The sequence below is a fragment of the Nelumbo lutea genome, chromosome 1 (assembly GCF_056320005.1).
Source record: "Nelumbo lutea isolate HS-2025 chromosome 1, American lotus-T2T, whole genome shotgun sequence".
Lineage (NCBI taxonomy): Eukaryota > Viridiplantae > Streptophyta > Magnoliopsida > Proteales > Nelumbonaceae > Nelumbo > Nelumbo lutea.
Genome location: NC_142684.1, coordinates 218726020 through 218749611, shown reverse-complemented (window position 1 = coordinate 218749611; position 23592 = coordinate 218726020). Strand labels below are relative to the sequence as shown.

At 33.9% G+C, this 23592-nt stretch overlaps 1 protein-coding gene across 1 annotated transcript; it reads right to left on the bottom strand.

The window, feature by feature from the left end:
• Positions 1–1050: 1050 nt before the first annotated feature.
• Positions 1051–3242, bottom strand: LOC148881086 (cytochrome P450 78A9-like). Its single transcript, XM_088963349.1, has 2 exons — positions 2190–3242; positions 1051–2037 (listed from the first exon to the last, which is right to left on the bottom strand). Exons 1-2 carry the CDS (start codon positions 3153–3155, stop codon positions 1417–1419), a joined length of 1587 nt encoding a protein of 528 aa, XP_088819475.1. The 5' UTR covers positions 3156–3242; the 3' UTR covers positions 1051–1416.
• Between the last annotated feature and the right edge of the window lie 20350 nt (positions 3243–23592).

Below are 23592 nucleotides of genomic sequence, written 5' to 3'. Positions count from 1 at the left end.
ATTATTAAAAAAAATGAGGATCTGAAACACCTGGAAATAGGCATTTCGGACTATATCATTTATAAAAGATACGATATGTTACACCTGAAGTTTACAAGATTACTAGAGAGATTATCTAGATTTTAAGTGAGAGGCTTAATTTACTTAACCATTAACAATAACAAGGAATTGAAGAGTTCCCTTCATCCCCTAGCACTTCTATCATCCGTTTCAAAGGTTGGGTTATTAATTTGTTCCCAAGCAGGTATAATAATCCCGTTAAATTATTCTCCTTCATGTTCACGTTTAATTAAGCTCAATTTGAAAAGAATACAAAAAGTATAAATACAAATATGTACAATATAAATATATACTAAATAATATAAAACATAAGATTTTGTGCTCTATAAAATGAGTCTTATTAGGCTCAGTTTGAAAAGAGTTACATATAATATAATATAAAAATAAAGTTTTATACTCTACATATCTGTATTTGTATATAATTGCATATTTGGAGCGACAAAAAGAACAATAGCAACGGAAAGGACAACAAGAGTGGCAGCAAAAAGTGGAATATAATGGCCCCTCACATGAGGAGGCCTTAATTTGCTAACCCTAATCCTGGTGACACAAGAAATTAATCATGCCAATAAATGTGTCTGCTGGCCGGGCCTTTTTTTTTTTTTTTTTTTTGTTTATAGTGAAAACTGTTCTTCACTCCAACTAATTTGTTTTGATGTAAAAGGAAAAAGCCAAACACAATTATTGCTGGGCTGCCAAGAGATGTTGTGGCATTAGGTCATTGTTAGGTGTTATTCTTGCATATATGTAGATTCAATTGAAATTTGGAAGGTGATCAGTTGATATCAAACCAAGTACCAGTTAGGCCTATGATGAATTCATGTCATGAGTAGGTAGACCTCCAACTTGGGTAGCCTTAATAGCTGTGTAAAACCTAACCAAGGCAAAGTGGCCTCACCACTCATCGTTCTGTTGGCGCATCAAAGGTCTCTCTCTCTCTCAACCTCACCATGCAGGGACCAACACACCAAGCATTTAATCCGGGAGCTGTTTTCTTCAAACTGCATGCATATAAAAGTATAGTAAGCGTTGATCACATACACACACATTATTGCCTCAAAGCTATAAACATTTCAAACCTATCAGATCCATATAGAGACTATGGTGGATTATTTTGTAGTTTTGTAGATTATAGCTGCTTCTACTTTCGCTCCATATTTTACAGCAGCTAAAAATTATTACTACTGAACCAACAAGCTAAGAAAGAAGAAGACGTAAGAGAGGCTTAGACGCTAGAGAGGCTTTTTAGGTCTCAAAAGTAAGACGGGGAACATCTGCACTGCACAATTCTTTACATTTTGCATGCATTACAGGGAAATCGGGAATTGTGGGATTTGGGATTGGTGGGCATATAGGCTAGGCACGCCTACTATTCACTCTGACGGTGAGAGGATTTGCCATCTCACAAGACAGCCTCAAGATCTCAGACAGGTCAACCGGATTTTGAACCGAGCCTATCCACTCAAACTCGTGCAACAAGGTTGCTACCCAAAAGGTCACTGTCGTTAGCCCTAAAGCTTTTCCGGGGCATGTTCTCCTGCCCGACCCGAATGGAGCTAACCTAAGTTCCGATCCCATTACCGAAAACTCCACTTCGTCCTCCTTCCTTGACACGAACCTTTCCGGCATGAATTTCAGTGGGTCCGACCAAACCTGTGGGTCCCGCGTTATAGCCCACATGTTCACCATGGCTGTTGTTCCAGCGGGCACCTGTTTTCCATCAACTGTCGTATCTGTGATTGCAAGCCGGGCCCATGACAGAAGTGGGCCAGGTGGGTGTAGCCTGAGTACTTCCTTCACCACCGCCGGCAAATACACCATCGCTTGAATGTCAGGTTCCAGCACCGGTCGTGATTTTCCGACGACTTCGTCCAGCTCTTGCTGGACTTTAGACTGAATGTCAGGATGGAGCACCATCCTTGCCAGTATCCACTCTATCAAAATCGCTACCGTGTCTGTTCCTCTGAAGATCATCTCCTGTACCAAGAAAGGAATGGAAAAAAAATATTATTTAATTCCTTCGTTTTAAGCAAACATTTTTACGTAGTAATCGTTACATTTTTTTTTCTCTTCCTTTATTCAAGGAAAAGAAATAATTAACTAAACTGGGAGAGTGCACGTTAACTTACCCAAAGAACGGCGACCATATCGGGGTCTGATAATTTATCGGAACCTTGAAGGGAGAGCAAAACGTCCACGAAGTCCTGGTTATTCTTGCCGGTCTTAGTTCTATGTTCGGCGATGATGCGGTTCACGAAGCGGTTCACCTTGGGAACAAGCTTGGAGCATCTGGATCGGATATTTTGGTAGTCTAATCCGGCCAGCCATGGGAGGTGGTCGGACCAATTGAGCTTCCCTAAAAGATCGTACCCCTCTTCGACCAGTCTGCTTAGTTCGTCGGTTTTCTCACAGGAGGAACTCAGCTCGTATTGGCGTCCAAATACAGAACTCATCATGTTGTTCAGTGAAGCACGTTTCAGCGTGTCACGAACACTGAATTCTCCTTTACGATGGCCGAACATTGACACCATCTGAGCCGCGATTCGGAACCTCTGGTCCTCGGAGCCGTTAATTTGTTTAGGGCAGAAAAGATGGGTTGCAGCGATTCTTCTAAGTGTTCTCCAGTAAACACCATAAGGAGCAAAACCAATTGCTCGATTGAACATGAGACTGTAAGCCGACTCCTTGACCGGACGATCCGCAAAGACCGAGCTGTTCAAGATTTCTTTAGCAACGTCGGGGTTACATGTGATGATGACGCGAGTCTCACCCAGACTAAAAGCCATGAGACGATTGGCTAAGCACTGCTGCGCAGCGGCTGCTAACTGGCGGTGCGCGAGGCTTGCCATAAGATTAATGCTTCCCATCACAGGGAGGCCTCTCGGCCCTGGTATTGGCTTGGCGCTGGGTCCTTTCTTCAACCAGAACCAGTACTTTCCCCAGGCTGGGCCTCCTGGGTAAGCCCAGTAGATGAAGGTCAGTGATAGCCAAGCAAAAACAAGTAGGATCACAGACGAGACGAGATTATCAGACGAGAAGGCTCTGCATTTTGCAGCGAGAGCAAAAACCCACAAGCGCTTTATCTCAGTTTCCATGGCTAGGGTCGGGGAGCAAGAACGAAAGGTAGGATGATTTTCCTTTCCTTTCCTTTCCTTTCCTTTCCTTGGGCTTGAAAGGGAGAGAAGGGGGGGGGGGGGGGGGGGGGGGGGGGGGCTGGTTTATATAGAGAAGGAAAAAAAAAACTAAAAAAGGGTAACAACGGTTAACATAACGGGCAAAGGTAAGGGAAAATTATAAAAATGTTTATGAGCGCCGCCAGCCAATAACGGAAATAATGTTTCTAACGCTTTGGTATTTGACCCGTGCCGGTTAACTGGTTCGAAGCTGTAGGGTAGGATGAGTCAGCCTGATGATCAACCCCATTCACCTCTCGCTGCTGCCACTACCAGCTTTGTTTCTAATCCAGGGGGCAGGGGGCAGTGGGCAGCGGGCAGCGGGCAGCAGGCAGGAGCATCAACCCATGCCGATATGGCTGTCTATCAAAAAAGCAGAGCATTCCGATATGGCCAATGCTGACAACATTGGATTCCCAAACCGACTCGTGTCAATCAGTGTTACTTACATCGTTCACAATTACAAACCCTGCCTGCTTCCTGCATATCAGATCCTCGTTATATATCTCTCGACTGCATCATACCGCAAAAACTTACAACCAATCAACCATCAATCATAAATCATATAAATTTTCAAAATAATTTTTGATGTATGATTGGGCAAATTTTTTTAACTATCATATCTTTTTAACATAATACATTTTCTCCCATCAAAAAACTTTGAATGTTTTGACAGTAAGAGTTTGGGTTGTTTGGGGTTTGTCGCAGCACATCACATGCATGTTACCCCAATTCTAATTACTTATTTACCCCATACCGATGCCAATATGTCATGCACATGAACATTAGATATCTGTTTCTTTCGAACAACCGTCAAAAGCTTTTTGCATATCACTTGCTAGCAATCAATCACAAATGCATACACTTAATGTTCTAGTGATCTCTATGATAATACATGCATGGGCCCATGGGCCGTCTCCACTTGATCTGTTCCTGGGAGTATCCTCAAAAAAGGAACTTTTCCTTTCCTCAGTCATTTTGGGTTAAGAAGATGTAAAAGTGTGTTTCTCTCTATAAGAGCAGTACGTTCCGAGGTATGAAGTGGGAGAGAAGGGATGTCATAATTGGGGTTTTAAATAAGATGATTTTTTCATTTTTCATTTTTTTCTTTTTCGTATTGAATAAGTAATAAGAATGAGAGGTGAGCAGCAGCTCATGAAACCGAGGTGATGAGATTGCACCCCTACCTGCCTTATTCGGATATTAGATTTTTCAATCAAATTCAAACTTGGATATTGGCTGATTCAATTCAAATTCAATCGATTTACACTCCTACCTGCAAGACTCTAATGGTTAAGTTAACTAAGAACTCAAGAAAGCCGAGGTGATGAAATTGCAAGAGCAATTGAGTGGTTAAGATTATGTAAGAGTCACCTATGACCCTGAGTCCACATTTATAGTTGGGGCCTCCTTGGGTGTGGGGGACACTTGGTAACGACTCTATATGTTGGCCAGCATCAAGTGGGAAGCCATTAAGGCATAGACCACATGGCCGGGTTTTTCCCCTTAATAAATGCACCGGGAGAGGCTCGGTCGAGGTTGCAACGCCTGCTATTAAAGCTCGACATTAATGGGGCAAAGGGATGAGGATGCCCCCTAGCCCCTAGGGCACACAATATAACGAGATTGCCTTTGGGAGTGTGCCACATATCATAAACCGGTGGGGTGGATGAAATTGGCAACATCAGATATGAAGAGATAAGGGTACTTTTGGAATAAATAATTATGGGTCTATGCTCTTGAACATTTTTCACTCAGTTTTAATGGCCATGTAACCATTTCCAAATGATAATACAATGTCTGACTCAAAAACTTGTGAGCATGCCTTGACATATATTACTCAAACTTCTATATTTAGTTGAAGGAGAACATAGAGTTTCAAACGAACTCAAATATAGGAATATCTTAGTCGAAGGAAGCCAAGACATGCGAAATCTCAGCTCGGCTTCGTTATATTATACCCCTAGTAGAAGCACAATGATTGCTTTTTATTTTAGCTACATGGGTGTCAATCGTGCTATTGTACAGCAAGCAAATTAAAGGGTCAAAATATGACGAACATTTGAATATGTAGAATATTTAGTCTCGGTTTAGAAAGAGTAGTACAAATACCAATATGTATGATGCAAAATCATACAAAATAGTGAAATACAAGGTTTCGTACTTTATATATTTATATTTAAATGTTTTTTTCCAAACTAGTAATAATTTTATATATTATTTTTAATAATTTTTTTATGATACAAAAAATTAATAATAATTAATTTTAAAAAGGGTTGTTTATCAAATTTAGGGATGGCAATTTTTCCTATTTCCCCGATCCTCATGGGGATCTGCCCCAAATGGAATGGAGATGTGGATGATTTGAGATGGGAAAATTTTCATCCCCGTTGGTGGGGACAGGGAGAGCACCCCCTACCCTGCATGGACCCAATCCCCACCCCATGGGATCCCCGCTAATATATATATATATATATATATATATATAAGTCTATATGTTAGTATTTATAAAAATATGGTTGAATATGTTTGAATCTTTTCTAATAGGATTGTAAATTTTAATTATTTTATTTTTATTTTTTAAATAAAATAAAAATAAAGACATAATGGTTGACATTATAAAGAATCATGGGGAGTGGGGATCCCCACAGGGATAGGGATAACATTATCCCCATTAGTGAGGATGGGGACGGAGATGTGGAAGGGGATTTTCGTGGGGACAGGGATGGGGAGAGGCTCCTTGTCCCCGCCTTACTCGTTGCCATTCCGAATCAAACTAATGAAACTGACCAACCTAATTTCTAGTATTTCCAATCAGCTTTGGTTCAATAATTTCCCAACCCGATTGTATTGGATCAATTTCGCTTTGGTCATTTGTAAACTAACTAAAATCGAATGACCCGACTATAAATATCTATATTAATATTTTATATTTTAAATATATTTTTTAATACAAGAAAGTGGAAAATTTCCATCTTAGGCTAAATATTTTAAATCATAAATTTAATTTTTAAATTTATTTTTTTATAATGACATTGTATTTTTTAATTTAAACTTAATTTTTTAATTTTATTTTTTTAAGTTTAAATCTTTTGAACATACCAACCAAACCAAAAATTGATCCAAACTGATATAACCTGATGAGTGGCCAACCCCCCCCCCGGAACCTAACTAGGTCAATTTGGTTGGCCGAACAACCTACAACTGAACTGAACCAACCCTTGAGCAATTGTTTAATCTCTAAAGATTAATAAAAATTTATAGTGAAAATACACAATAAATTAAATTTAAAATGTTAAATAAAATTAGTTTCAACTCCAATAATTATTGAAAATTTTCTATTAAATAATAAAACAAAAGTAGATTTATACATGATTATTGAACATATATTTATCACAAAAAACAATAAATAATTACTAAAATATAATAAATATTAATTTTAGTATAGATAAATATATAATAAATAAATAATAAGTTTTAAAAATTATTAATAAATAGTAATTTTTTAAAAGTTATTTTCTAGAATTATTAATTGGTATAAATAAAATTAGTTATTTACAATATTATTTATTTATTGAAATAATATCATTATTTAAATTTTAAAATATTAATTACTTGTTGAATTTAATAATCCATAAAATTATAGTACTATTAATACATAATTTTGTTATTTTAACTATTTAAAATCTGGTTATGTTAAACATTTAGTTATTTAAAATACTTTGTTATATTATGCCCCTAGTAGAAGCACAATGGTTGCTTTTTTATTTTAGCTACATGATGGATAACTGTGTATGTCTATCATGCTATTGTACAACAAGCAAATTAAAGGGTCAAAATATGACAAACATTTGAATATCTAGAATATTTAGGCTCGGTTTAGAAAGAGTAGTACAAATACCAATATGTATGATGCAAAATCATACAAAATAGTGAAATACAAGGTTTTGTACTCTACATATTTGTAATTATATTTTTTCCAAACTAGTAATTAAGCACATGCGTTGCACGTTATTTTTTTCATATTAATTAATTGAATTTTAGATATATCATAGTTAAGATAGATATTAAAAATTAACAAAAGTAACAATATGATTAAAAATAAACTTAAATGCTTGTAGCAAATAACAATTATTATTATTATTATTATTATTATTATTATTATTATTATTATTATTATTAAATTTTGTATTCCATTTCTATCATAAATAAAAATAGATTTTATTATTTAATATGATGAATATAAAACATTAGAAATGCTCTCAAATGTTTTCGACAAAATTCTATACATTTTCATTTTTTGTGCTCTATCTTTTTTTAAATATTTATTATTCATTTATGACATCATATCCCTTTAGTTCTTTTATATGGTCTGATTAATATTATATAATTTTGTAAGAAAAATAAAAAGAAAAGAACAAGAGAGAAAGCGACAGAAAGACTGAGGGAGAACAATAGAGATTAAGGGAGAATGAGATATTGATCGAGAGGAAGAGTGGGGGAGAAGAATGAAAGAGAGAGAGAGAGAGAGAGAGAGAGAGAGAGGGAAAGAAATAAAGGTTTTGATTTGGCTACTAACCAAAGATAAGAGAGTGGGAGAAACAAAGGGAGGGACAGATCGAGACATGACTATGTGAGTGAGAGAGAAGGGAGAGAGATCGAGAGATAGAGGGAACATGAGAGAAAATGAAAACCTATTTTCGGTATAGGCTTTTTGTTGTATCCACATGGATTAAGAGTCCCACGTTGGCAACAACCACATAAGCCTCTATTGATATGGTGTGGGTTTTTATAATTTGAAATGTAAAGCCGATTGTTAGAGTTTTGTTGGTTTTTGGGTCATCCTACAACCTAATTTTAAATGTACAACTGGCTTTGGCTATATTTTTACCTTTAAACTATATAAATAATTTTTACTTATTACACTTAATTTTTGTTTGTTTATGATATCATTTGACCCAAACCAATAACCACCACCTAAAAAGAAAAATAGTTTGATTTCTAGGTAGAAATTAAATTTTGTATTACATTTTCATCATTGATAAATTTATTTTTTATGTATAATACTTATTTTTGTTCAATATAATGAATTCATAATATTAGAAATGTACCTAATATTTTATTTTTTATAAATATATAACATTAGATATGCACCCGAATTTGTCCCTTTTTTTTATTTTTGTAATTCTTTGTTTTCTATTTTTTTAAATTTTATTATTTGACTATGACATCATTTCATTTCTAGGTATATTTTAAATTTGACACTCCATTTTCATCATTAATAAAAATACTTCTTACATTTCATACTTATTTATTTAATTTTTTATTATTTAATTATGACATTATTTATTAATTCATTTGACCCCAAATGGTTAAATTGCTCACCCACCACCAGAAGGGAAGAAAATGTTTTTATTTTCAAATTACTTTTCAAAATATTTATTTTATACTATTAAAATTAATATTGGATTTAATTACAAGCATTTAATGATGAGAAAAATATATCTTAAATATAGGATTTAATGAGAGAATAGGAAAATATTTTTATTTCTAATTGATTTTAAATTTTACATTCTATTTCCATCATTAATAAAAACATTTCTCATTTATCATACTTATTATTGTTTAATATGTATGTTAAAAATGTTCCTAGTTTTTTTTATTTTATCAATTTTTGAATTTTATTATTTAATCGTGGCAACATGGATTGACCCATTTGACCCAAAATGGTTTAATTTCTTACCACCACCTAGATGAAAGCACTATTTTTTCTAGGTAGATTTTAAAAATGTAAGCTTTCATATTATTAGAATTATTACTTTATTAAGTATGAATTTAATTAATTAAACTTAATGATGAGAAGAAACAAAAATGACTTGAATATATGATTCAACGAACATGAATGCAAGTTAAAAACTTAAATGTTGGATTTAATAAGAAGGAATTGAATGCTTGGATATCTTAAAATTACCTCTTTTCAACTCATTTAGGTTGCGTTTGGAAACGATGCAAATAAGTGTGAACTCAAATTTGTAGAGTGTAAACCAGTTCATATAAATTGCAAAATTGAGTTAGTTTTGCACTGACAAATTTACCTTGTTACCAAACAGACTTTTAGCCGTAATGGATGCAAACATGAATTCCATTAAAGCATATGCTTTTTTTTTATCAAAAGCCCACTTGAATGCAAATTTACTTCTTTTTTATTGATGAACTTTTACATCTTATTATCAATGTAAATATGCATTGGTCTATCATTTGTCAATGCATAAATGTAATGTTGTCAAACACTGTCAAAAGTGAACCAGAGTGCAAATTTACCTTGAACCGAGATTTACACTCTATTTGCATCGTTTACAAACGCAGCCTTAATATCAATAACTGATTACCCTATTTGCCCTCATTTTTTATCGATAAATTTAAATCCAGAGTGATAAATTTTGTCCTCAAAAAATTCTAGAAATATTCTTGACGCCATTCGTACTTTTTATAGTATAGATTTGGAAAAAGTGCAAATACATGCACAGTGTAAAGCCTCGTATACTGTATTTGTAAATCTTGTATTTACACACTTCTCAAACTGAGTCTTATCAACAGAAAAATGGCATGATCGTGGTTTGTAGTTTGTTGTAATCTTCCAATTTATCAAAAAAAAAGGTCGTATTGGAAGCTTTTTAACAAACATAAATGACAAAAGAAATTGTACGAACAAATTTATCATGCCTTATTTTAATTAATATATATTTTCATTAAATTATTTGAGCATTCTTCTCTCTCTCTAAGTATCAACCCCCGGTTTCTTTCCAAATCATCTAGTGGCCAATGAGGAGACTAAAAGGCACAATACCAGAAGAATTTTGACCAATCAAAACCCTCATAGTTCTGTTCATAAATTCTAAAAACAAGTTGGTATAATCAGCTGCCTCATGCGAATCCGGATCTCCTGCCCATGAGAACTCTGTCCATGTTTGTCAATCACACATGGAGAATATCTCATCCTTTGCATGGTATTATGTGGAGGAAGATGTTCCCAATTCACGAAAGATAGTGTATTGTGGGTAAATGTGGGCATAATTCTCATGACAGAAGATCCAGAGTCGCCTCATGCTGGCATTCTCATTACATTTTGTATAAAAAGCCTTTATAATCCGTTGTTCTTATGTGGTAAGGGAGCTTTTACCGAAAAAAAATGTGGAGTAAGGGAGAAGTAAAACATTAATTTTTCAATCGTTATATGTTCATCACAAATTAGTCCGATTATATATACTAAATTATCATTGATCTCTTTCAAAGATGCCCTTTTGTGATGCCTAAGAGCCTTTTTTTCGAGGAGGTCCTTTGTTGGTGCCACCACTGTTTGTTCTACCTTTTGGGGATCAAAAACGGATTTATTCGCACAAAATTTTGTACCAAACACCGGATGAAATAAGAGAATTGAGTGCAAGAAAACCCTGTTATGGTCTGTTAGCTTGTTTGAATTAATAAATCCCTCTTCTAGTAGTGGGTGAGAAAAGGGTTCTAAACTCACTCACTTGTATTTAAACAAACTATATATAAATTAAACTCTTAGATTCTATCATTCTATGCCATTTTTCTTAAATTCCTTTCAAACTTGACCCACATGGGGGTGGGGAGGTCCATATAATCTTTGACCTTTTCAAAATTGAATCTTTGAATGGTTTACATGAGTTTAAGAAGATGGATTTGCTTAACTTTGGATCCGTGGTCCATACTCCATAGAGAAGCTTTTAATTTGGGGCTTCTTGGGTATCAACAAGTAGGTGCTCACATTTTGGGATTTTTTTTTTTTGCCACAACAGATCTCTAGAGATAATGGATACTAAGAAGAATAAAGTTTAGATTGTTGGTCCTCCCTCCATATCTTGACAACAAAATCAATAATATTTTTAATTAATCGATAAAGTTTATTTTGGGTTTTTTTCTCTTTCTGGATAGAATATTTTTAAATAATTAATTACTAGGAAAGAATATATTTCATACTTAAAAATAAAACATATCCATCTCTTGGATTATTTCAATATGATACCAATCCACTTGTTTAGATGCACTTCTTATATTATATACTAGTGGGGACCCATGCGGTGTACAGGAAAATCTGAAAGATTGAATAATTTTATTCACTATTAATTAATTAATTAATTAATAATCACAATTTGCTGTAAATTAACTAAAAGTATTCAAAATTATTGTTAATATTTAAAATTTTAATAATTTTATTTTCATTTAATGATTTATAGAAAATAATTAATATTAATAAATGTTTTTTAATAAACTTAATTTTATTAATCATTTGTAGTAATTTTAATAATTGTTATTATTTTTATTATTTTTAAATGAAATTTTGATTGACTTTAAATAAATAAAAATAATTACAAAATCTAACATTTTTATTAATTTCAATAATAATTAACAATAATATAGCAATGGCAACAGGGTGGAGCACCCCATCCTAGTCCCTGCCCCGTAGTCAATAAACTCTACCACATCCCCACCCCGTCCCCAATGTCAAGTGGGTTCAGGGTATCAGCTACATGGTAACTTTCTAGAAGTACACTAAATTGTCTTTAATTTTCAAAAATGTAATTTTATGAAAATTTTGGAAAAATTATCACTTTGTGTAATTTTAAAAATTTATTCCAATTTATTTTAAATTTTTATTAAATAATTTATTTTCTTTTTAAATGGCTTACTTATAGAATTAAACAAATTTATCTTATATTTTCTAATATAAAGTAATCAATAATTTACTTTTTCCAGCATTATAATAATTTATCTTAATAATTTGTGTAATTATTGGATCAAGTTACAATTTTCCATTTCCCATACTCATCCGTCTTTAATAATTTTCAATAATTTACAATGAAAAATACATAATTTTTCAATAGCTTTCCAAAATCTATCAAATGTAATAAAATTTCCTAAAATTTCCAAAATATTCCAATAATTATTTAATACATTGTAAATAAACTTCCAAAAATTTTATATCTTTTAATTTCCAAAATGTTATTTTACAAAAATGTAGTTTTATTATTTTTTTTGAAAATTTTATTACAATTGTGTAATTATAGATATTTAATTAAAATTATTTTAAATTGTTATTAAATATATATTTTTATTTGGTAGTTTACTAACAAAATTAGATATTTAATTAAAATTATTTTAAATTGTTATTAAATATATATTTTTATTTGGTAGTTTACTAACAAAATTACACTAATTTATCTTTTATTTTCCCAAATAAATTAATTAATAATACATCTTCCAAAATTATAATATTTTATTTCCCATCTACATTTGTTTATTATAGAAATTAGTTAAAGAGTTTTCAATTTCTATAAAATTTTGTTAATTAACATGAATATAACAATATTTACCCAAAATACTTTAATAAGTCATGATGAGTTAATTAATAACAATATTTATTAATTTTTTGTAATTTACTAACCGTATTTATTAACTTTTGGTAATAACCCTATTTAATACTCGTTGAATATGGACTGGATTAAATATTAACTGTATTTAACTATTTATTAATTAATATAAATATTTTAAATGAGAGATAGTTGATATAGATTAGAGGGAGAGATTTTAGGAATTAATTGGGGAGTGGGGTAACATTATACGTTCCTAATGGCTTAGAGGAGATACCTTAGGAGAGAGATTACAGGAATATTTTTATGTAGTTAGGTTGGGAATGGTGGCATGGCTTAATAGGAGTAATTGGAAGGGGAGAGGAGAGAGAGTCAAGGAGAATCAAGGGTGGGGATAATTGAGCAAGGAGAAGCATGTTGATGTGGACTGTCTTGCTATATATATATATATACTAGTGGGGACCTGTGCGATGCACAAGAAGATCTGAAAGATTGAATAATTTTATTTACTATTAATTAATTGATAAATTAATAATCATTTTTTTTAATTAACTAAAAGTATTCAAAGTGATTGGTAATATTTAAAATTTTTAATAATTATATTTTTTATTTAATGTTGATTTACAAAAAATAATTATTATTAATTTAATATAAATAAATATTTTTTAATAAATTTAAATTTATTAATCATTTGTAGTAATTTTAATAGTTGTTATTATTTTCATTATTTTTAAGTGAAATTTTGATTGACTTTAAATAAATAAAAATAGTTACCAAAGCTGACACATTTATTAATTTCACTAATAATTAACAATTATATAGGAATGGCAACGTGGCGGGTTTAGGGTGGGGCACCCTATCCCTGTCCCCACCCTTATAGTTAAGACACTCTACCCCATCCCCGCCTCATCCCTAATGTCAGGCGAGTTTAGGGCAAGGCATCCACTTCCTTTTAGGGACATGGAATCCATGAGTTTCCATGCCTCATCCTCAGTATCAGGTGAATTCAAGGCAAGGCACCCAATTCATCCTCATCAAGGATGGGGAATCCTCAAATTTTCCCCACCCTGTCCCTAGTGTCGGGTTGGTCTAGGGCAAGGCACCCACTCCCTGTCAATCTAATGTTCAATTTGATGACAAAAATGATTAAAAGGATATATTGAGTATCAACCACATGGTAAATTTCAAAAAGTACACTAAATTGTCTTTAATTTTCAAAAAAAAAAGTAATTTTATGAAAATTTTGAAAATTTATTACCTTTTTGTGATTTCAAAAATTTATTCAAATTTATTTCTAAATTGCTATTAAATAATTTATTTTCTTTTTAAATGGTTTACTTACAGAATTACACTAATTTATCTTATATTTTCTAATATAAACTAATCAATAATTTTCCAATATTATTCTAATTTATCTTAATAATTTGTGTAATTATTGTTTCAAATTATAGTTTTCCCTTTCACATACTCATTTATTTTTAATAATTTACAATGAAAATTACATAATTTTTCAATAGTTTTCCAAAACCTATCAAATTTATAATTTTTTCTAAATTTTCCAAAATATTCCAATAATTTTCAATAATTATTTAATACATTATAAATAAACTTTCAAAAACTTTATATCTTTTAATTTCCAAAATGTTATTTTACGAAAATATAGCTTTATAAAATTTTTTGAAAATTTTATTACATTTGGTAGTTATGGAGATTTATTGAAAATTATTTTAAATTGTTATTAAATATTTATTTTTATTAGGTAGTTTACTAACAAAATTACACTAATCTATCTTTTATTTTCCAATATAAATTAATTAATAATTTTATTTTGCAATATTATATTGTTTTGTTCCCCCATCTGCATTCGGTTATTAACTATAATAATAGAAATAACTAAAATTTTATAATTTTTTATAATTGTTAAATATAATTCTCAAATTTAAAGCAATTGGTTAAAGAGTTTTCAATTTCTATAAAATGTTGTTAATTAACATGAATATAACAATATTTACCCAAAATACTTTAAAAATTCATAATGAGTTAGTTAATAATAAGATTTAGGGTAAATTTCTTAAACTACCCTTATAGTTTAGCTAATTGACTAAGTGTACCCTTATAGTTTGAAAATTGACTAACGCTACCCCTACTGTTTCTGACAATTGACTAACTCTACCCTTACAGTTAGCATCCATTAACTTTCCATTACATATGATATCACGTGACTAATATATTTATCAAAAATCTCAAAAATACCCTTCCCGCCTCTTTTCCTAAAAAACCCTTTGACCTCTGCAATTACAAGTGTTGCAAGGGATGCGTCTTCACTCCGTCAACTGCAAGTGCTCCAATTTCTACTGCCCACTGGAAGACAAAGGAGTGTATAAATAAAAATACCCAACCCCTATTGGTAAGCTCCTTCCATCCTTACTACTTTTCTCTACGGGTTGTCATGGAAGCAGAACATAAAAAAAAAAAAAAAAAAAAAAAAAAAAAAAAAAAAAAAACTCTTCTATAGAAGAAGTCAACAACGACAATGAGGAAAAAGATAGAGAAAATTTTCGCTCAGATTATAAATTTTCACAACGTTCGTGATCAGTTGAGAGACAAAGCACTAAACACTAGATCCAATGAGAAAGAGACTGATAAACAAGAAAAACTGCTTTGGACTCCGTCCTTCCAATGTGAAGATTTCATGGCGGAGGATGTCCAATTCAAGCCGTATTCTTCAACGCTTTCGGAGCCTTCTTCCAAGTAGGAGTGCTCACGGTATTTTTTTAAACTGAACCAACCTGATCGGTTTTTTAAATACCCAAACCGAAACCGAACCGATTCAATCAATTAACCCGTTAATCGGTGGACCGGTTAACCGTGATTCGGTTTTTCGGTTTTCTTATGCACTTAAATAAAAAAAAATCTAAAACTATTGGTGCCAGCCATTTGTTACTCTCCTGTCGGTGCCGGCCATCAGTTCAGATCCTGCATCAAGCCATGACGCTAACAAAGTTATTTCTAGAGCTTGCTGTAGGCTGTCGCGATGAGAGCTTAAGAGGTGGCACCTAGCGGAGCCGCAAAGATGAGAGATGACTCAAATGAGAGAGAGAGAGAGAGAGATACAGAATACAAAGATGGTGTTGGTGCTTGCTTGCCGATGAGGCGGCGACGGCATTGCCGCTTGGTACTGGTGGTTGGCGTGGGCCGCGTAGCAGAGATGACAAGCGAGAAGTCGAGAAGATAACTGAGAAGTGAGAACTAAGAGATGTTTACTGGTTTAGATAGGAGAGACTAAGAAACTGAGAAACAGAGAACTGAGAACTGAGAGAAAAAGGGAAATTTTGATTTTCGAAGAGACAGACTGGCAGTCAGCAGACTGAGACTTTCAACCTTTTTCTTGGAACTTTTTAGTTCGATTTTCAAAAAAACTAAAATATATAATATATAATTTATAATAATATATAAATATATATATCGGTCGGTTCGGTTAATCGCCCATTTTTTAAATGGTTAACTGAAACTGTCGGTTTTTAAAGAATATCGAATCGAAATCAAACCGATCAATTCGGTTAACCAATTTTTCGGTTCGATTAACCGATTTTCGATTCGGTTTCAGTCAGTTTTCTTGGTCGGTTCGGTTTTTTTATTTTTTTTGCTCACCCCTACTTCCAAGCGCCATGAACATGCTAAATCATTGAAAGAGATAAAAGCAGAAGAAGAATAAAAAGAAGAAAAGAGTTGGATCTCAGGCTCTCATTATGATTCTATGATTTTATTTCTAGCATTAGTTTCATTTCTTGATTTCTCACTTCCCTTGGATTCAGAAAAATCACAAATCCCCTTGGACTACTTTTCCTACTGCTCCTCATTTGCGAGATTTAAATATTTCTTCACTAATTTCTAAAAGGACAATGGAATACCAGTATAATTCAACAAATCTTTACGAGAGAAGAAGCAAGGGATATATTAGACAGCCCTATTTTTCCTTCCAACAATAAATTGAACTGGATTTGGACCCAACACCATTATGGAAAATACACAGTTAAGGAGGAACACAAAATTAAGCATAAGATTATTCTTCCAAATCTGTCAGAAAATTTCAAATTCTGTTTATCCAAAATTTGGAAATTGAATGTTCCTCCTTGTTATCAGCTCTTTCTATGGAGAATTCTTAACAACTTTGTTCCAGTAAAAGCTTCTCTCTTTATAGATCCTCCAGATAAATTGTGTACTCTGTGTGAAGAATAAGAAGAAACTCTTGCTCACCTTCTCGATAATTGTCAATTTTCTCAAGCTGTATTATTTGGCAACCCTTGGAACTTCAATTTACTTAACTTTTTTCAGGACTCTTTGACACCCTGTCTTAACTCTTCCTTCAATTTTTAAATTGGTTAGCTATTGCTTGTTATTATATACTGTGTGCCATAAATGAGAAAATTTTTCAGGAAGAAACAATCTCTACCTTCTCAAATTATTTCTATTGTTAACAGAATTTTTCAACGGTCCAGGCAACCAACTTTACAAGAAAATTCACATCACTCTTCCTCTAAAAATCACATACTGAATATGTTTTTTAATCATGCTACCGAGCTAATCATCCTCCGATGCAGGCAAAATTTCATATTCATTATATTCTTTTGGTATTGTGATTTTAAATACAGAACTGGAATGTCTGAAAATCATTGGAGGGAGAACATCTCGTCCTACCTCTATTGAGCAAGCTGAACTTGTTTCCGTTATGCATGTGGTATTTGAATTACAACAATGAAGTCAAAGAAAAGTTCATATATGCTTAGATGCAAAACAAATAATCCAATCTTTACAGAAGGATTCTACTCTTTCTTGGTTCTGCCATTGGTTTTTGTTAAGAACCACAAACTTAATTTCCCTTTTAAATCTCAACTCTACCTTTCATTTTGTAAAGAGAACGCTTAATGTACCAGCTCATAAAGTATCCCTACAAGCTAAATCCCATCCTCTCTTATTTTGAATAATATGAATACCCTCAAGGGATTCCAAAAGCTGAAAACTTTGTACATCTTTGTTTGATATAATATATTTTGTTTATCTTTAATTTCTTTTAGCTTTTTCACGTAGGTGTTCAGAATGAATGACCTAGCTAGTTGCTATATTATTACCTTTTCATCTTCTAATTAATTAATTAGAGAAAGAATCGGTCAAGGCATCAACGTTAACCCATCTCCATTTTCTTAATTATTTATCTCTTCTCCCCAAGAAGGGATAACCGGCAACGGAAGGGGGCCAATGGTGAACGGAGAATAGTGAACGATGACTGAGTCACTGAACTATGTTTATGTCTGCTTCTGTCGTAGAGATTATGTAAGAAATTCGATGTCCCACTCACGAGAAGAAGAATCAGGAACCTCCTATATATTCAAACACATACCAACTTCAGAGTTATGACAACAAAAGAAAAGCAATTCCTCACATGATGGCCATTTCTTTCTCCATGAGACCTCTCTGATGAAGGGGACTTTTCCCACAGGAAAGTAGCGAGCACGACAGAACCATTAAGAGGCATTCAAATGGCCATTTCTTTCTCCATGAGGACGCATTGAGTTCATTGAGCGATCAGCGATACATTGATTTCATTGAGTTTGGCCAAAATCCAAAGTGGACCGAACAGAGTTGTCTTACTAGCTTGTCAATTTACGGGCCAAAAGGAGAAACCTACTCCTTTCGCCGAATTACTCTCAGCTCGGGAGTGGGGGGCAAATGATGAGGGCGAATTTGCCCCTCCAGTGAAATTATGACACCTGGCACCCCATGTCAACTAAGTGTAGCCTCTTGACAATTAGACAACTCGAGCTACCTACAGGCAGCTTGTCATCACCAGGGAGCTCGTCACCAAGTAGCTCACCACCAAGAAGCTCGTCACCAGGTAGCTCACCACCAGGGAGCTCGTCACCAAGTAGCTCACCACCAGGGAGCTCATCACCGAGTAGCTCACCACCAAGGAGTTCGCCACCAAGTAACTCACCACCAGGCCATTCACTACCAGGGAGCTCCATCATCCTCTGAGTCATAAGCCACCTGGGAGTAGATCAAATGACAAAGTACTTAACCAAAAATTGATACATCATGAAAAAAAATTGGTACGTGACCAAGAACGGTTACATCAAAATCCATTATTACAAGGGGCGTTTTTTGTCTCATTCAAGTATTGGCAACTTTCCCCCAAGGTGGAAAAGTTATTTACCCACCTAGGAGATGGGTAGGGTAAGTGACCCAAGAAAATAAACTTTCCTTGGTCCCCATATAAATCTAAAAAAAGAACATGTGGTTATTGGTAAATGGGAATCAAAATCCCATTGACTAACTTTCCCCCCTCTCAAAATCTAGAAAAAGAACGCCCCCCAAGAAATATCACAAGGGGAAATTTGAGGCTTTATTGTGTGAATTTGGATTCGTGAAGAGATTAACCGAAATTCCGTATATGCAATTATCACTTCTAGAGTTCTGGTTTCATGTAGATGGCAAAACAAGATAAACCTCTCTAATAAGTAATAGGGAAAATTCCGGGTCAGTACCTGTACTTTGGCTTGAGTGACAATTTGGTCCCCAAATTTTAAAATGCAACAATTCATTATCTGAACTTTCAAAATGTAACAATTCACTACTTTTCGTTAATCAGTCCGTTAATCAACTATTAAGTGACATTTGAAAAGTTAAAAATGCCCTTCAAACCAACCCACAGCCCTAGTCGATGATTAGTTAGATCAAATTGATTTTAAAAGTTGGTGACTATTTAGAATAATCTAGAATTTGGGATTCTTCATTTTATTGTCAATGTTTGGATGGTTGATAAAGAGAATTAGATGACATTCTTAGGGCATTTTTTACTTTTTAAATGTCACTTAAGGACCGATTAATAGAATGATTAACGATAGGTACTGGATTGTTACATTTTGAAAATTCAGATACTGAATTGTCGTATTTTAAAATTCGGAGATCAAATTATCACTCAAGCCAAAATACAGGATACTGATTAGGAATTTTCCCTAATTAATAATAGATATTGTGGATTTTGAGAGAACGCAAGAATTTGTTAATAGGTTTCAGTCAGAGGCAGCAACCAAAAGAAAGACCGAAAGACATAATAATATAGTGATGAAAATCAAAAGAAAGACTGAAAGACATAAAACTATATATAGTGATGAAATCAGATGTACAGGATCCCTGTTGTAGTTGAGTCTGCAAGAAAGATGACGTCAAAGGGTCTGGGTGGATTTTCTGGGCACTGGCGCTCAAGTGAGTACCAACTTGAGCGTGTATAAGCATATATGTGACTATGTGAGCGTACCTTCTAAGGGTAAAGACTCACCCTTATATGGACTTCAAGACTCGGTTGTGACATATCCGATACGTTCGGGCTGTTGGTGCTTATCCATTCAGATGCGTGCTTGGGGCCGATAGGCTGATACGCTGAAGTGCTTTTAAGCGAGGCCGAAATTCGGTCGTATTTCATTAAGTCGATCTGTCGAGATGCGTTCAAGTGTGATTCTGTCACATATATTGCTGAAGTGTCATAAAAGCGTTTCTGTCGCCAAATAACAGAATATAATTGGAGGGATAAATCGACACTCATCATAAAAATATATGTTCATCTACACTAAAATAAAAATTTCGGCCCACCAGAACACATTAACCCAATGAGTGGAGGTTCACTTGAACATTTTAACTCTTTCTACTTGCCGCCAAAAGTTCTCTTCTTGGAAGAGGTTGATCGTCACCGGAGGAAGTTGGTCGTTGCCGGAAGAGATTTGTTTCTAGACTTTTTTTTTTCTCGGTGTAAACTCGTTTTCTCTGTGTGAAATGGTGTTGAATATATTGTAAACTCGTTTTCTCACAGACAGCCTCTGTAAACTCGTTTTTTTTTCCTTTCACTTGTACTGGCATTGCTTGGATAGTATTGAATATAGCCTAGTCTTTCTATGTGATAGATGATCTAGTTTTGCTGTAATCTCTCCCTCTCTCTCTCTCTAGCTGAAGAGGCTGAACTGAAAATACTTTGTTGCTTTGTCTTTTGGTGAAAAGGATTTAAAAGGAGGTTGTGGGATTGTGAATGGCTGAACCTAGGATAGATCATAGATCATTGAACCCATAATGCTTCCCACAAACTGGGGCATTTTATCTTATTTGGAAAACTTCATAAAATTTCCCATTGACCAAAACCTCCATGCAATTCGAAATTATGAATCTTGTGTGATAGAAAGAGTTGTTGGATTTCCATTTGGATGTTGACTTTCAATCAAAACATATTCTGAAGCCTGTCGAGTGTTGATATTTTATGGTTAAACACTACACCTACACGGTGAAGTCTCATGATCAGGTGCATCTTCCATTGGTTAAACACTACACCAATCCAGACTAATCCATCTGCAATGCAGTTAAGGTCCACCGATATCCAGCTATTCTGAACTAGAATGTATGAAAGAATATCTTATTTCGATCAGATACAGATAATGAAAATTTGAAAATGTCTCCATGAACCCTTCCATTTTCTATCTGATAACAATGGTTGAAAGATTGAATCTCCTTCAACTACCAAAATGATAATTCACAACCCCTTAGCAATGAAGTTCCTTTAGGACAGCAATTTTTCTGCCCTTGTGGAAATAGAATCCTTGTCAATCACAGGGCAACTGAAACACCCACTCTGTCATTGAACACCTTCTATCCCCTGCCCCTTCCCACCCAAAAGAGAGAAATAAAAGTCAGCTGACTCCAGGCCTCCTATATGTTTCAGGTTTCAATTCACATCATAATTTAAACAAGTATGTTGCCTTTAAATTTATTTGTATATTATATATAGTTATTGTAGAACCTTTCAGTTGTTCTAGATCCATTACCAAAGGAGAAAAAGAACTATTCTCGATCCTTACCATAGAGTCAAGGTAGTTCCTTTAAATTTTCTATGTGGTTAGCAGGTTGGATTGATTGCTAGATGGTCTTGACCATTTTAACAACACAATTGAATTGCTGTGGCCATGGGTCCACCTTTGGTGCTTGGGGGTATTGTGTTCTCCTTTGTAGATCCAACATTTGTAGCTGCAGGTCCAACTCTGGTGCCTACAGGCTGAAGCCTAGGGCATCACGTAAATTGGGTTCTCCTTGTTGATCAGATTGCTGTAACCACAGGTCCACTTTTAATGTTTATGGGCCAGGATCCACAGACAAAAGTCAGATTTCTTGTTGGGGTACCTTATGACTTGCACCTTAGGCTTATTAGCTATTATGCTTGTGAGACAAGCCAACATACAAACTGGGCCTCAAAACTAGGTAGAATTCTCTCTCCTCTCAACTGGACTGCAAATGTTAACTAAACCTGAGTTTTGCATGGTGCTGATAGGTGGCCTATTTCCTTATATCTGTTAATATTCAATACCCAATAAATCTGCATCAGAAATTCTCAATTCAGAAGCTGTGAACAAAGAGAAAACACCTAAAAGCTAGTCATGTACCCCCCCCCACAAACCCCATCTCTTCCAATTATATCCAAGTATGAAGAATATAGCTTTTTCTTCCCCCTCGAACTACAAACAATCGCACTCAATGTCAGATTTCTTTCTCTAAAAATCAGACAGAACTATACAGCTTCTGGATGTCAGAGTTTTAGGTGTACTTCAACTCAAAAAACTTGCAATTTCTCAAAGAAAGAGTTTGGTTGAATGGCAAGGCTAACCTGGCAATATCCCTTTATTCATGCTGATGATCTATTCCAACAACATTTTCATTTGTTGGATTTAAATTTTTAGGCCAGATGTTATAAAACAATCATCCAATTAATCTGGACCATTTGATAAGCTTCGCTATATAATTTGGTATGATATTAGCATACATCATCTTATAGGCTAATATATACACATACATGAAAAAATGATCTTTTTCAGTTTTCAATTTTCTTGTTTTTTGCATTTTTACTGTTTTGTTATAATTTCCAATGTTTTTTTATTTCTGTTTTTTACATTTTTCTATTTCTACAATCTATAAAATTTCCTGTATTTTTTGTTATTTATTTGCAATTTCTGTGTTTTTCTATAATTTATTTTGTATATATTTTATATTTTTCTTTGAAGGTTAAAATGGTAATATATTAACACTCGTTAGTCTATTTAACATCAAGTTAGTTTTTTTAACCCCAAAATTTACTACCGCTGGAGGGGTGGCCACTGAAGCTTTATTGATATGCAAAAAAACTTGGAGGGGGGACGTGAGGCCTTACCCCTCGCACTATACAAAAGGAATCCATCTCATATAAACAACAAGTGTCCGGGAAACCTAAAATTAACGAATTCTCAAAAAATGAAGACCTAGACTATCTGTTGTAACCGATTTCTGTACGTGTGAAGGAAGAGTTCATGTGCAATCGTAAACAATTTTTTGAGAAGTTAAGCAACCAGGCTTTGCAAGAGCATTCGACGGTTGACCAGCTTCTCGATAAATATGAACACAAAAGAAATCCAATCTATCCCTAAGCTCCCGTACCTGACTCAACCAAAACCAAAGCTTCCACAGGGTTGTACAGTCACTGTTGAGGATGCCAATCAAAACTTTGGAGTCGGATTCCACCATAATCTTATTTACTTATTTAGGTCAAGAGAAACCGCAAGGTGTAAACCATCCAGCAAGGCCATAGCCTCTGCAACTAAATTAGTATTAGTGCCTTAAGTGTTAAAGAAGGCACATACAAAATCATTCCTTCCATCTCTGATGATACCCCCTCCACCATAGGGGCCCAGGTTTCCTCTTTGGAGGCACCATCTACATTTAGTTTCATATAATGTGCCTATTTCTCTCTTTCCAAATCAACCCTACCACAAAAGCCCATTGAGTTTTGGCCAAAGCTGCTAAAAACTAAGTGGAGAGAAGTTCTTTAATACTCTCATTTCTTCTTAATAGCAGCCCTAGCATTCTGCTAAAGAAAAGTCACACTTTCCGAGATAGGCAGCTAT

Bases quoted from the DNA above. Each gene is read 5' to 3' on its own strand.
- LOC148881086 (XM_088963349.1), bottom strand. From the start codon at position 3,155: ATGGAAACTGAGATAAAGCGCTTGTGGGTTTTTGCTCTCGCTGCAAAA. The intron at 2,038-2,189 runs GTAAGTTAACGT...TTCTTGGTACAG, and splicing joins ATATGGTCGCCGTTCTTTGG to GAGATGATCTTCAGAGGAAC.